The sequence below is a fragment of the Poecilia reticulata genome, linkage group LG10 (assembly GCF_000633615.1).
Source record: "Poecilia reticulata strain Guanapo linkage group LG10, Guppy_female_1.0+MT, whole genome shotgun sequence".
Taxonomy (NCBI): domain Eukaryota; kingdom Metazoa; phylum Chordata; class Actinopteri; order Cyprinodontiformes; family Poeciliidae; genus Poecilia; species Poecilia reticulata.
The window spans coordinates 21,161,961-21,177,235 of record NC_024340.1 but is presented as its reverse complement, the minus strand read 5'-3'; the positions used below and the strand labels follow the sequence as shown (position 1 = coordinate 21,177,235).

At 37.7% G+C, this 15,275-nt stretch overlaps 1 protein-coding gene across 2 annotated transcripts in view; it reads right to left on the bottom strand.

The window, feature by feature from the left end:
* Positions 1 to 13,447, bottom strand: part of LOC103471447 (centromere protein F) — a 23,356-nt gene extending 9,909 nt beyond the window's left edge. Inside the window, exons 1-10 of one of the 2 annotated variants that reach the window (XM_008420457.2) lie at positions 13,249 to 13,447; positions 9,717 to 9,904; positions 9,257 to 9,453; positions 8,001 to 8,104; positions 7,649 to 7,713; positions 5,900 to 6,158; positions 4,239 to 4,432; positions 3,701 to 3,826; positions 3,491 to 3,619; positions 710 to 832 (exon numbers count right to left, since the gene is read on the bottom strand). In XM_008420457.2, coding sequence (XP_008418679.1) covers positions 710 to 832; positions 3,491 to 3,619; positions 3,701 to 3,826; positions 4,239 to 4,432; positions 5,900 to 6,158; positions 7,649 to 7,713; positions 8,001 to 8,104; positions 9,257 to 9,453; positions 9,717 to 9,878 — 1,359 coding nt within the window. In that variant the 5' untranslated portion in view covers positions 9,879 to 9,904; positions 13,249 to 13,447. The remainder of the gene's footprint in view (positions 1 to 709; positions 833 to 3,490; positions 3,620 to 3,700; positions 3,827 to 4,238; positions 4,433 to 5,899; positions 6,159 to 7,648; positions 7,714 to 8,000; positions 8,105 to 9,256; positions 9,454 to 9,716; positions 9,905 to 13,248) is intronic. The other variant, XM_008420456.2, reaches the window with a different exon arrangement.
* Between the last annotated feature and the right edge of the window lie 1,828 nt (positions 13,448 to 15,275).

Below are 15,275 nucleotides of genomic sequence, written 5' to 3'. Positions count from 1 at the left end.
GAGGAGGAGGAGGAGGAGGAGGAGGAGGAGGATTAAATCCAGTAAAACAAACTGATCTGTCAAATCTACTGAGAGGGTTTAATTTGTTTTAATATTCAAATAGGAGTAAAGAAATTATTTCTTAAATCAATGCATTTGACTCTCAGAAACATTATGTCTCTAAAAAAGACAACAATAACTACATAGTTGAATGTGTTTGAAGGCATTTTTCAGATAAGAGAGAAACACAGAACTATAAACCATCACAGTTTCACAAGAATAGAAAAACCTGATCAAGCAAGTTACAAAACGTAACATGAGCAGAAATGTGTCCCGGTGCTGCACTGTGTCTGTGCAGTTTTTAACCAACAAACTTTTATTGAATGGAGCAATTTAACAGCCAAGTTAAGCCGTTTTACGGCTGAAAAAAATCCCAAAACAAACTTTTATTTTATGTTTTTTACTTGTATATAAGATAGTAAATAGTTTTTATGATTCTAATAAACCTTTTCAAATTCTAAAATATTTATCCACATGGAGACAGAAGAAGACAGAGCTTATAATTTATTCATGTTTCATCTTCAGTCCAGTCATCCGGCTGACATGCGGCACGCTGTTTAAAAATGTATGTCTTCCTCGCTAAACTCAACACCTAGCTAATGAATAACTGAGCCGTGCAGAAGCAGAAAAACAAGACTTTGGACCACATCTGTGTGTGCCTGTGTGTTACCGTCAGCTTGGCTTGTGTCTGAGTCTCTTTCTTCTGGCTCTCCTTCAGCTGCTCCTCCGTCCACTTCAGCTTCTCCTTCAGAGAGTCCAGCTCTTTGTCCAACGTCTGCTTCTGCAGAGTCAGCTGGTGGCGAAAACAAACGAGGCGTTAGCTGGTAGAAATATGGACCGCAGTTTAAAGACTTGGTGATTTATTTATGAAAGAAAATAAAGATTGAAATTAACTTAAAAAAACCCAAAAGACTCTTGTGTTAGGTGCATTCATCAAGATGAGAGAAGGAAACAGAAAGCAGTGATAATAAACATAAGTCAGCGTTACAGTTTGAAGAAACTAAGACTTACTGCAAAAGTATTCATTCCTTTTGAGTAGATAGAAACTTTAATGTATTTTATTAGAAAATTATGTGACAGACAAAAACAATAAACTGCAGAGGGAATGCATACCCACTGCAGAGAAGCAGCCAAAGCTACATTAGGATGGCTTAGATTAAAGCATATTCATCTGGTAGAATAGCCTAGTCAAAGTTCAAACTAAGAATCTCTGAAAATTAATGTGCAAAGATGCTCTCCATTCAATCCAACTGAATTTGAGTGATTTTGCTAATAATAATAATAATAATAATAAGTAAAAATGTCTGCAGATGTGCAAATCTATCAACGTAACACCTGTTTCTACAAAGTGCTGACTCAGGGCAACAAATACACACCACACTTTTCAGTTTTATATTTGCGACAAATGTTGAAGCAAATAAATCCTTTTCCTTGACCTTCATAATTATACTCCAACATATGTTGGTCACTGAAGCTCTGCAGGAGACTTGAGCAGCTCTAATGTAAAGTTTTATGCAGCTTCCTGCTTTTTTACACATAGAAACAATTTTATAATTCTAGGTGTGGATCATAGTGCTGTGGAAAAGCCTTGAGCCAGAGCATCTTAAAGTTTGAACAGAGCTTTGACCAACAGTACTTCCAGCTTATTTTCATCATTCAGGCTTAAAAAGGCTCTTAAGGTCAACGGATAAATATGTTTAGAGTCAAGTCATAACAGGCAACTTTAAAAATCTAAATTAAAAATGAATTTGAGCTTTAGGTATTAGATTACTTGCAGCCTGTCGAAAAGACCCAAAATTCAATTACATTTTGTAAATGTAATTGAATTTACAAAATCTAAATAACAGTTTGACAACAACAAGAAGCTGCTGTAAAGAGTTATGAGCTTAAAAAAAACAGAACGATGATGCAGCTCTTAGAACGACGGATTCTTTCCTACTTCTTAAAAACGTCCCTTTGAGACAATCTTCCTCCGCTTTAAATAGATTCATGATTTATGACTTCCTTTTTCGTCCTTCACTTATTCAGTTTTGTCAACTTTTTAAAATGGAGACGCTTTAGATCATCCAAAGATATTTATCGAGGTATTAAAAAACATTCAACTGCAAATAAATACTTAGCAAATGGACAAAACAACTTGGCAAGTTATATAAAGAAATAATAAGATAATTTGACTCCAGGAAAGAATATAAATAAATAAATGGCAACTAATCCACTGTCCACAAACACACTTCCTCCAATAATCTTAATATTGTTAGTTTTGCACTAAATTATGTTTGTTATTCTTGTTTCATGCTTTGTTGTTGTCACGCTGAACATTTCAACATGTGTAGTAAAGAGCTAATTAAATAAGAAACAGCAGTACAGCGTGACAGAGACTGAGTGTTACTGCTGAAAAAAATAATTTCACGGCTTTAAAGCTGTTATTCAGTGTTGGTCTAATGGGGAGTGAAACTACATTTCCTAATTTCTACTGACTGCAGCAGCAGGGACTTTTTCCTACAACAACTGGACTCTAAACAAATCATTAAGATGAATCAGATTTCAGAGGAATCACGGACATTTGACTCTTGTATTATTAATGCAAATGTTTGCAAAGCTCTGCAGGCTAAAGCAAACCAGCCGGCTCGGTGCACAAAGTCTCATTTTAATCTTTATTGAATTCAGAGACTATAAAAGTGACGCAGACTCTGATGGGTTTTGTTATGGGTCAAACTCCAAGCATGTGCAAACAAACTGTCAAATGCAGCAAGTGTGATCTACTCACTATAACACCTTTCATCACACTTCAACTGTTGCTGATTTTGTGTGAAAATTGTAGCCCAAACAGTCGACACCTACTTTAAAAACGACTGAATTTATTCTACTTTTTAAATTAACTTGACTAACAAATCCCTGTGCTAGCGAAAGCAGATCATCTGTCTAAACTGATCTTGCTGCAAACAAATCCTATGAATATACTCCTCACACTGCGTCCTGTCTCTATTACGCGAGCTTGTAAAGGTCATGGGTCACAGTCACAGTTGTTACCTTTGCTGCTTAAGGTTTTCCACCGGGACAAACCGAGAGGAGAGAAGAGGAGGACGGAGCAGAGTGGGAGCAGGATGTGGGGGATAGAAGTACAAAAAGCCAGACAGCGAAAGAGAGAAAGGCAGGAAACAAAGAAAAGAAGAAAGTTTGGGAGAAGAAAAAGTTACATTTATTGATTTTCAGCACAAATAAATACAAACAACTGCACAAGTTAAAGGGGGAGGAAGAGAAGGTCGGCTAAAGAAAAGGTAAAGGGTGGAAATGGCTGATAAAACAAGAGCTTGATGAAGCAGAGCCTCATGCTGCTCTGCCGTTTCCACTGTTGATGCGGACTTTATTTTATCAAACGTGGCGGTGTTATTTCAGAGGACGGCCGCGTGTTGTTGATGTGTTTCATTGTGAGCTGCATGTTTGCCTTCACCTTGTCAGCCTGGGCCTGCAGAGCGTTGTGGAGCGACCTGGCCTGCTGCAGCTCCTGGTTCAGCTTATTCACCTCCTGCTGGTGCTGCTTCTCCGCACACTGCCTCTCCTTCTGCAGCTCCGCCAAGTCCTGCAGCCAGAACACGAACGCCACAGTCTGAAGCAGAGAGATCCGACCGTTTTCCGCTTCTCCTGCAGGCGTCGGACTGACCTTCTGATGCACTTTCTCCAGCTCCTTGGTGCGCTGCTGGTGCTGCAGCCGACTGCTCTCTGCATTCTGCCTCTGGCACTTGAGCTCCTCTTGAAGCTGCTTCAGCTTGTGCTCGGCTTCTGATGCCTGAAATAAAAATAAATTTGATCGTATAGATGTTTTTCTTCACATTTTTTTTCCATGTCATGAGCGTTTGTTTTTCCCTCTCTTTCTGCCAAAGACTGGATGACCAAAGGCTTCAGTCGGGTGGATTGGTCTCAGCTACCCTCTTTTTGAAGAATAATTTTGTTTACAGAACATTCAGTACAAATTTTATTTGTTGTTTAGTTTATTTATTTTGGACATTTGAAATCTTTTCCAGTTCCAATGCTATATGTTCATTAGAAATTAAAGTTCATTGCTCTTTGACTTGAATCATTATGTCATTATAACTTTGAAAATGCTCTCAAAGTGATAATATTTCCATTTATCGCAATAACTTCTGGGACAATTTATCGTCCAGCAGGATTTGTAGTAGCGGTGAGGCTCGTGCTTTTACCCGTTCTTTGTCCTGAGCCGTCTGTGTGTGCGCCTTGCTGAGCTCCTCCTGGGTTTTCTGCAGGTCCAGCTCTTTAGCAGCGAGCTCCTTCTTCATCAGCCCCATTTCATTCTGGACCGTCTTCAGATTCCCGACCTTCTCAGACAGCTGGACCTCCAGAGCCGAGAGACGACTCTGCAGCTCTGACGAAGACACTGGGGTTATCGACAAAACACAGATCCCATCGTTAAGGTCTGACAGTTCTGATAAAAATAAAATTGTACTTGTGGCAACCAGTGAATTGCAGATTTAAGCAATTTCGTTTATCAAAAGTTTGATCTAGTAGAAATAATGCCAATAAACTCATCTTTAGACTCACTTTAGGAACGTTTTCAGTTTTTCACCAGTTTTCAAATTATAAATACCAAAATTAAAAACTCAATGACCGACTGCAATTTGAATAAATGGGACCAGACAGAGACAATATAAGAATATCAGCGTCAAAATATGTCCAATATTCATATTGCAAAGGACAGTTCAGAGAGCAATGATTGTTAGCTAACCTTTTCCAAGTGTTGCATTTTTCATGCTAATGTAATATTTAGCTGGTTGGAGAAAGTCTCGGTTAAATTAGATCAGATTTTACAACATCAACTCATTGTATTAAAACTTGTTTAGGTTTTATGTCATTAACTGCCAGATGACGTGTGAGAAAAGATGGATTTGCTCAGAAATATTACTGTCTTAAAAGGATGGATGAAGGACAACCAAACATAACAGATGATTGGAAAAACTAGAAAATAAAAATATAGATATTTGTAATTTCTATTTTTTTTTTTAGCAGAAACACCTGGATTTATCCTGTATTTATGGAGTCAGTAACTAAAAAACAAAGCAGCAGAACACTGCAGGCTCTTCATGAACGGGGTCAATCCATACAGAGTGGTTCAATGATAAGCACACAGCTGGGGTTACTGTCAAAAGAATTAACCAAGTCAGTCCACACGGTAAAAAAACATTTTGCTTTGTTAACTAAACATGTATTTCTGTAATTTGTTGCAATCTATTTTTTGATTTTGTGTAATACTCACAAGATATTCATTTTCTAATGTCATAGAAAGCTGTAATGATTAATGAAAGTCTACTCTGATTCTCTGTAACAAATTTTCTGCAATAACTAGTGTAAGTGGAGAGAAGCAGAGTAAAAACGCTGCTCCTGATGTCCCTTCATAGTTTCACGTTTATCCGTCTCTTCCTCCTCTGAACAAAAACAAACACTTTGCAGATGAAACTAAGGAACGTCTTACATCATGAAGTGTTGCAAGACTTCAATGAAACTGCTTTTACAGCAGGGATAGGAATGTCTGGCTGAGGCAGAGATTGCTACACAAACTCTTACGCAACAACTTTTGGTGGGGTTATGCGGAGCACCTATTAGACATATTGGCTAATTTAAGCAGAACATAAACTGATGTGTTAAGATAAAACGCAACGTCTAATCCAAATCTGATCCATTCTGTCTGGAAGTTCAGGATTAGAAAATGTAAATGGATAAGTGGATAAAAGCATGATCATGCTGAGCATTATCTTTGTAGTAATCCAGGTTCCTTTTAATCTTTGGGATAAATACTGCAATCTGAGCAGGATGCATTTGAATGAAGTCAACAAACAATCTTACTCACCGTCTGTTTCCGTCTTCTGGACTTTTTCTTCAGAACTCCGGTCCAATCGGCCTTGATTCAGGACCTCAGGACTCGGCGCCTGAGGAGAAGACGCAGGTCGTCTTCTGGATGCAGGTCCAGAGTCATCTCGTTCCCATGGAAACACCGCCGAGGGCGTGGAAAAGACATCCGACTGGTCAGATGGGTGGCGGAGCGGTGTGCTCTTGTGCTGCTGTCGAGGCAGCGAAGCTGCGGATGCTTCTGAAAACTGCAGCCGCTGCTGCAGAGAACGATTGAAGACGCAAAATTAAAGTTTTTCCAGTTTAACTAAGAACATGCGTCTTTTAAAATGTATCGCTAAGCTGATTTATTTTGCACACAAAGGTCACAGTTATTAGATAACGTCAGAAAAAAACATAAAAATCAAGATGTGGTATTCTACATTTGTCTCATCCTACAAAAAATGTTGACATATGTTTCTCCTGTTCCAGACCAACAAGGCTTATAAAAATATAAATGCAGTAAGTTTGGAGTGGAAGAACTTGGCTCTAACTCTAACCTGGCAGAATACAAACAGGATGAATTAGAGAAGAAAAGACCGAGAGCCAGGACTTTTCATCCAACATCAGTGTCTGACCTTACAAATGCACTTCTGAAAACAGATACCCATGAACCCCGACCTGTGGAAAGCAGGCTGGTGAGAAAATGTCTTTAGCAATCTAGTTTATATCTGCTGTTCAAACACTTTTCAAGAGAAATCCACCAAGAAACAGCTGGTGAGTGGAATCTGATAAACTTTAGCTCAAAAATCTGATTTATTTCTGAACGGTGAATGCCCCATAGCTAAACTGGTATTTGTATTTTTGTTTGTCATTCTTTTATGTTGTTGTTTGGTCTCTTTGCTTATCTAAATGGTTGTTTTGTAGGTCAGTACCTGAGTTTGTTAGTCTGCAATGTTTGTTTAATATGCACTGTGACTTAAAAAAAGGTCTTCAAGAGAAAAAGAGAAACTGATCACTGCAGCAAAATCTGACTTAAAAATGCATTTTTCCAGTGTTTACAGGCCAAATCCTTAAAACCCACTTCCTTTTTACTATAAAACTTAGAAATGTTTTGTATTTTTTGTATTTTTAATGCAAGCAGCTGATTAAATAAGTGTTCACTTCTTCCTACTCCTTTTGAAACAGAAAAGTAGTGTTGAACTATTTGTTCTTTATTGTGTATGCGTATGTTTTCTCTGTGGTACTGATTGCTTGTTTTCTTGTTTTTAAAAACCCTTTTAAAACAAATCAAATCAATTTCTTTACATTTATGTTAGATTTAGTCTTGTCAATATGTTTTTTTCTAAACAATCAAACTTGACTGATAAAAAGAGAAACATTTTAAGAATTTTGATTAAAAATAATAACATTCACATATAATCTTTTTCTCTAAATTAACTTCTCTGTTTCAATATAAAAGGGCAAATTGGTAAAGAGAAAAAAATAATGTCTTCCTAATAAAGGGAAGTCTTGTTACCTGCTCCTCAGAGGGAGTTAAATGTTTACTAAAGTGTTTAAACGGCAAAAGCATGTCAAACATTAATTGCGGACAAATCCATGTGGTGCATTTAGGTGGAATAAAACTAAGTCTGTAAGTTGAGGATAGAGTGGAAGAACAAAGACGGATGTTAGTTCTGTTTCTCTGGCATGAAAGGAGCTAAATCCTCTCAAACTCCACAGGAGTTTAGGGTTTGAAGAAAGCTCAGTGGAAGAATAAGCTGGTACTTACTCTGATGTGATGTCCCCGGCTCTGTCCTTCATCCCGCTGCCCGGGTCTGTCTTCCTGTCTGCTCCCTGCAGGGCAGAAACACAACATGGCGACTGAAGTCAGAGCCTCAAACGTATCGACAAAGTTGTACATGAACAACAGCTGCGAATATCCAAACAGCGGAAAGATAAACACAGCAGCCCCCAGGGAGCGTTAGGCTGGGAAAGCTGCAGAGCTGAAGGACTTTATTTATAATCTCTGTGGTTTTACTGTTTAATTAGCTAAATTATACAGGGGAATTAATTTAAAGAAAGGATAAGACAGGATCTGCTAAAGAGAACAACAAAGGAGTCATAAATTTCAGACACTGTACCATTGTGCTCCCAGGGAGAGGATGCAGTCCAGCAGGGTGTGGAAAACAGAGTGGTGTCTGCACGCCGGCTGCTGTTCTGCAGCTTTTCCAGTTCAGCTTCCAATCTGCCACAGAGAGAGGACCGATGGTGAAACAGAGGGCAGGAAAACAGAAAAACCTCTGATAACAAATGTGATCCTGTGCAGGAAACTAATGGAGTCAGAATAAAACCAGTGTTGACTCAGCAGCATAATTTGAAACATACGTCCAGGCCTTTGCAAAAGGCTTTAAAGCATTACATTGTGTCACATTACGACCACAAATTACAGAGTGTTTTAAAGGCAATTAGTGAAACGATGAAGTGGAAGAAAAAAATTACTAATAACGGCCAATTGTAAGGAAAAATCTGTCAATAGGAAAACATAAAAGGATGAAAAGAGGAATGTCACTGTTGGAACAAATCATCCAGTCCAGTTACAGTTTGCAACAAGCAAGGGAGCACAGCAAATAAATGGAAAAATTATACAATCGGACGAGATCAAACACTGCATGTACAGCAGTAAAGTAGCAAAAGGCATTTCTACAATGCATCAACCGAGACAAAAGGTTCAATGCAATTGAAGGCCGCACTTCCCAGATTGTAAATTGGAAGAAACGCTGCCCTCTCGACAAATATATACTGTGTTACCACCAAGTCTGTCGCAATAAGCAATTCATTAAATTAAAATGAGATAAAAAAAATTTATTCTGATGAATAATAGTTTCTAGAGGGCAATTTTGTTTGCAGAGTCTTTATAATTCATGTTTCATTTATTGTTTTTGGTTGTCATGTTTTATTTCAGATATTTAAAATATCTTCCAGTTCCAGCATTAAGTGATCGATTGAAATGAAGGTTTGTTCATTTGTGAGAGGGCAAACTTGTATTATTATGCCACTATTAAAATATTACTTGAAAACAGTCTCAAAACAATTATTTATCTGGTACAATTTATCACCCAATAAAATTGTTATTGTGACAGAATGTTGAAATCCCATTGATATTTCTGGTTGTAGCTAGACACAATTTGGAAACCTTTTGCAAGAAACTACATGCAGTTTGGAGACATCCGAGCAAATGAAATGTTTGAGGTTTTAATTTAGAAATTAAAACATACTTAATAATATGTACATAACTCTATTATGCTTAATGATTGCATAAAACAACATGGTGGCAGGAAAGCTAAACATCAGTGACATAGCACTTGTAGTTGTGTCTTCATAGTTGACTCCTGCTGACCTCTTGATTTCTTGGCTGAGGTGGTTGTTCTGGTTACGAGCCGCGTCGAGCTGCCCCTCCAGAGAGCAGACCTGGGCCTGCTTGGTGTGAAGTTCCTGGGCGAGGCGCTCTCTGGCGGTCACGGCCGCCTTGGCCTCCTCCCGAACGCTTTGCAGATCTCTCTGAACAAACTGCAGCTCCCCACGGACCGCCTCATACTTGGAAGAAAGGAGGAGGAAAAGAAGAGCAGGGGGGATTTCATGGAGTTTAAAGGTTATGAAGTGTAAAGAGGATACGGCACATTGTATTTTAGTAAAACACAAGATAACATCATGAGAATGACAGGTTAAAATATTCCTGTTTAAAAGCACACCGCTAATGCTAACAGTAGCATTTATGACTTTACTAATAAGTTACTGGTCTTATTGATTCTCTTGTAGCCTGAAATCGAGAGCTATTCACAAAGCACGTCTGTGTTTACCTTCGCTGTTTGCTTTTCAAGGCTGGTATGAATGTTGTCCAGCTGCAGCTGCTTCTGCTTGTTCTCTCTGGACAGTCGCTCCTTAAACACCTGCAGCTCCTTCACCTTTTGCAGGACCCTCCCAGAGAGGCCCACCGTCCAGTCCTCCTCAGCCCAGCTCATCTCTGTCCGTCTGGGCCTGACACCATCAATAAATCAACACCAGAACATTTTGATAAAAACAACAGAGCATCATCCCATACAGGAAATGCCCAAATGAACTTTATTTTATCTACTAGAATTTGTTAGACTCAAAACTTCTAGAGTAGGGGGTCAAACGTGTGGCACTGGGGCCACTTGTAGTCCTTGAAGTAATTTTTTTCGTGGCCACCAACATCAATTCAAAAACAGTACTAATTTGGCCCTCCAGCACTGCTATTTGATGCAGATGGACACAATTCATCATTTTTAAATTAAATCTTCATAAAAAGTTCGATACAATAGAAAATTCTTTTATTAGCAATATCTTTTCCTTATTTTGCTCTCATTTAAAGTCAGACCACAAACATCCTGAGACGTTTACTAAAATAAAGATTTGGGCACATCCATTCATTAAAGGTAGCAAAATAACTCATTCTAGTTGATTGTAATAGACGATGTTCAAATATTAGGGAAATGCATGCTTTTATTTTGAAATAAAGCAGACCTTCATATGTTTCAAATTTACAGTGAATAGATTCATTTCTATTCTACAGAGATCTCACTTATTGCTGAACGAGTAAAAAAACTAAACAAATATTTTTTCATAAAATAACTCTTTCTGACTGATTATTTTGTCTGAGAAAACAGATCATAATATTAGAGCTGTGAGGAAGTCCAGGCTGTAAAAAATAAACAAGGCGCATACAACTCTTGTTGCATTGTGTTCAAACATAATACATGTCTTAATCCTCTCTGAATCTGCTTTTCTCTACGACTCTTGCTTTTGTTGCTAAGGCTTTGCTGCCTCAGAGGGACACTGGTTGTCACAGCTGGGCAGCTGTGACTCAATATTTTCCTCCACAAACACAAACTGTTCCAGCAGCACTGCCTGGCAGATGAAAAATAAATCCCAACTTTCCCATACTTCGGCATGAGCAGAGATAATTTCTCATAAAATACTTTGCTTCAAGCGCAGGAGGTTTCAAGTTCAGCGAGTTTCAAAGGCATTGACTGGAAGTCAGTGCGTGCAGGTAAACCGTGCGCGTTGCTGTACATAAGGACAGTTGAAAGTGAGGGCAGTGGAATGAAGAAAAGCCTGACTGAAAATGACAGATAAAGCGAAGCTCAGTTTTGACATGTACTGCAGCCTGGAGGCGTAGCATCAGGAGTCGAGCTGCACTCAGTTTGTGTCATAGCTCAGTGCTGCTGTCATTGTTTACCCGTTTCCCTGCAAACAGACAGGCAAGAAGCTGTCACAGAGCGCACATAACCAGGATTTACAATCATTCTTCCGCATGACTCAACGACACGTAATCATCTTCGCTGTGTTAAAACTTGTTTTTTAATCATTTCAAGTATTTTTTTATTGTATTTCATGACAAATAAATCTACTGCGCATTAACAAATGTATGCAAATCATGGTTGTGGTAATAAATACAATACAAGCACAGAAAGAGTAGCTGAGTTTGAAGCTTTAATTATTCTGCTTTGTTCGCTGTTACCAATTACTTTTCTTTCATCAACTAATTGCTGCAGCTCAGAAACAGATTTAATCATAAACTTAAGTCCATTGTTGCACCGGGTGTTTCACAATCACGGTCGGAGATCAGGATTAGGTGAGAGATTTTTATTAAACACAGCAACGTCTCTGTCAGTGGATATGTCTGCTAAATGTCATGACCACGATTCCACACAGCTGCAAAACAGACGAAAGTTGCAGGTTTTAGCCTATTGTGGTACGTTAGCTTTGACAAGCAGCAATTTTAAAGTCACTTTCTCATGAAATGTGGTTATATGACCATAATATACAACATCCACCATCAGGAGAAAGCTTTGATTTATGTTGGTTTAATAAGGGAAACTTATCAGTCATATTTCATAAGAGTCATTTGCCCGATAAGGAATTAAAATAAACAAAAATAAGCAATAACACCAAGTGTATAGTCTCCAAAATACATTATTAAACTGAAATACACGAGGTCTGAGAAACTAACTATTCGAAATACTTAAATATTTAAAAAGTGATGTGTTTACATGTGTGACACATTAAAGTTTCACTTTCATATGTCAAATTGAAAATAAACATAAAAAAAGGTACCTAAATATTCTGATAACTATGCGTTACAGCTATTTTCCAGAGTTTGTAATTCTGATCTGCATTTGGGCCCCTTTTATGAACAAAGAAACGCATCAGAACCTCTGATCAAACCAAAATAACTATCAAAATGTCTGCCAATATTAATTTCTGACATAAATATTGTTGTTGTGGTAAATAACTGCTATTAAATAATGTTGTCCTACTACTTAACACTGTGACAAAATGACCACATACTGATATGTCGAAAAATGACATTAGCCAACACCAATTAATGGCAATGTACATATTTTTCCGGAAGGTGATGTTTATTCAAGTAATATAAGCACATGTTTTATTGTAAACTAGTAGTTGATTAAGGAAAATTTATTTATTTAATAGGTTGTCAAAGAGCAAATGAAACTTGGAGGGTAAAGATTTATGCCTAATTGGTGCTAGATGTAAACGTTTGGTGTAAAATAACCATACCTACCACAATACAAAATGAGAAAGAAACAATCAGCACCAACAATATACTTAATGAGGTGCACTTTAAGAAAAATGTCTTCCAAGTGAAAATGTGTATTTGACAATGAAAACAAATCCACATATTTAAAAACTGACACAAAAACTTGTATAGATGCTGAATAATCATGTAATAAATTGTAAAAAAGTTAAATAATAGCCATAGTATTAGTCAAATACTGCAGCATTGAGGAACATCATTTTTTTATAGCCACACTAAAGAAAATAGTGTCTGACTTTATAAATAAATTAGACACTTAAAACCATCCTAGAGCTAAAATATGTTTCACCACTGTTGGGGGTTGGATAGGCATACGCAAATGTTACTTCAGATGTGTGGTCAAATGTTTGCTTGTTTTTTGCACTGTTGGAGTCCCATATAATTTATTTCACATCATGAGAAAACAGAAAAACAAATAATCTGAAGGTTTCCTCAACAGGTTAGCTTTACCACGTGATCAATGACGTAACAAATGAACGAAATTTATATTGCTTTCGTGGCAATTGTTAAAAGTTACCCTAACCCTAGGAGGCAAACATCCGGAAACCCCTCCTACGATGTTTCAATAAAAATACAGACAATTAACAAAAACAAAGAAAATCGTCATTTTTACGTCAACTATGTGACTCGCAGGCTTTGCTAAAGCAGGTCAAGAGACTTTCCATCAGGTGTCAGCTCGGTCCATCAGTGACCAGCGGCTGGCATGAACCCAGCAGTGATGCTACAAGCTAACCCACAATAAAGCTACTCACCATTCACTTCAGAGCGTCACAAAGAGCGCGATCAGCCGGGGACACTCAGGCACGGCCGTGACACCGGTCACGGAGCCAAACACCGGCGTCCACGGAGTCAAACAGCAACCTGAAACAGGACAAACCTCAACCCGAATGTTGACAACTTTTATATGAGCAGCAAAATACCGCGGGATCTGTCCCACTGATAACCCAACAGAACCCGGGGCGGCACGAGGCAGGAGGGGGCTGATGACGTAGCAGGGGGATGTTTTGGGAAAAGTCCGCGTGGCGGGGTGACTCTCTGAGGACCTCTAGCGATGAAAAGATGTCACTCACTCAAGTCTCGTAAGAACCTCAAGACATTCTTCACCACACTGTACTAAATGATCATTTATGTATTTTTTTTTATATTAAACTCTATAATTACTAAAATATATATATCTTCTACGGCTGAGGTGTGCATTTCGCTGTTAATTTGTGTTTTTTATTAAAACAAAGTTGCATAGTACTGTTTACTCATTCAGTATTTTCACTGTGTTGTCCAACAGCTACTGTATTTAAAAAAAATTTTTTTGCATATATGTATTGATATTTTCTTATTTATATTTTTAGTTTAGCTTGTATGGTGTTTTTCTACTCTGTTTTGTTTTTATTCTGTTTTTCACTTCTGTTACTCTCATTTTATTATGTCCACTTATGCCGTGACAGCTGAAATTTCCCACTTGCGGGATTAATAAAGATTTATTTTAGTTTTTATTAAAACAATGTAGCATAGTAATTACTTTTTAGTACTTCTGCAGTATATTCCCTATGTTGTCCATCAATATCTGTATTTCTTTATAAATATATATTGATTTTTTTGTATTTACATTTTTAGTTTAACATATGGTATGTTTTCTACACTGTTTTGATTTTTATTGTGTTGTTTTTTTCACTTCTGCTACTCTTATTTCATTATGTCCAATTTCTGTTGTGTTAGTTGTAGGACTAATAACGGATTATTTTATCTCATTTTGTCTTATCTTAACTTTGCCTTTTTGAGTCAAATAGTTGTTATTCTATTCTATTCTATTCTATTCTGAACCATAGCATCCTTTTTTTTCTACTTCTAAATTATGCAGTACTTTGTGTTGGTCTATGATATAATAAATCGTACATTGATGTTTGGGGTTGTGACAAATGACAGCATAAAAACAGAGACATGGAAGAACAACTTTTGAAGGCACTGCATAAATAAAGTCTGGTGCTGAGATGAGAACGGATAAAAAAACAAAACATTTCTTGATTTTGAGGCTGCTGTAATGATAAATTGCGGTGTGTAATTATGTTCTTGCCTCTTTCTGACTGAAATGTTCGTACAACAGACCTAACCAATTAAGCATATATCGCTCACACTTAAATATTCTCTTAAATTCAATAGACCTGCTTGCAGTAATATTTACAAAATCATCTCTTCCTGCTATACAGCTGTACCAGAACTGAGAGGAGAGAAGTAATTAGATTATAACAGTCACAACAAGCAGTCATTCTTCCAGGTAGGCTGTGGATTTGAATGTAATCTGGGATTTGGTGGCTCAGTGCTGAGTGGTGTGGAAACCCAGAAACTGGCCTGATGTTCCTAACATATTCTGAGCCAGACTGCTGAGTATTTACAGGTGATTGTTATGTCATGTCGCTGTGATGATGTGTAATAACTGTGGTATTACCGAGAACAGCTGAGAAAAATATCAGATATTCAGTTTTAAATGTTTTGCGGAAGAAATAAAAGCTTGAAACCCAAACATTTTCTTCACTGTTTATCCAAGATTAAACTTGACAGAAACTGTGAACAGTTTCCTCTTTAAAGGCACATAAAGCTGTATCTGATGATTAAAAAGACAGAATTAATTGATGTTGAAAAGAGAATAAAGAAATGCAGCTAAATGAGAACAGATCAGCTTGATGTCACCCCTGTCTGTGCGGTTATGTAAAATGATTTCCATCAGTCGCACTGACGCACCCGGCTCTCCCTGCAGGCGTGCACTCACGGTGTCCTTAAGCTCATC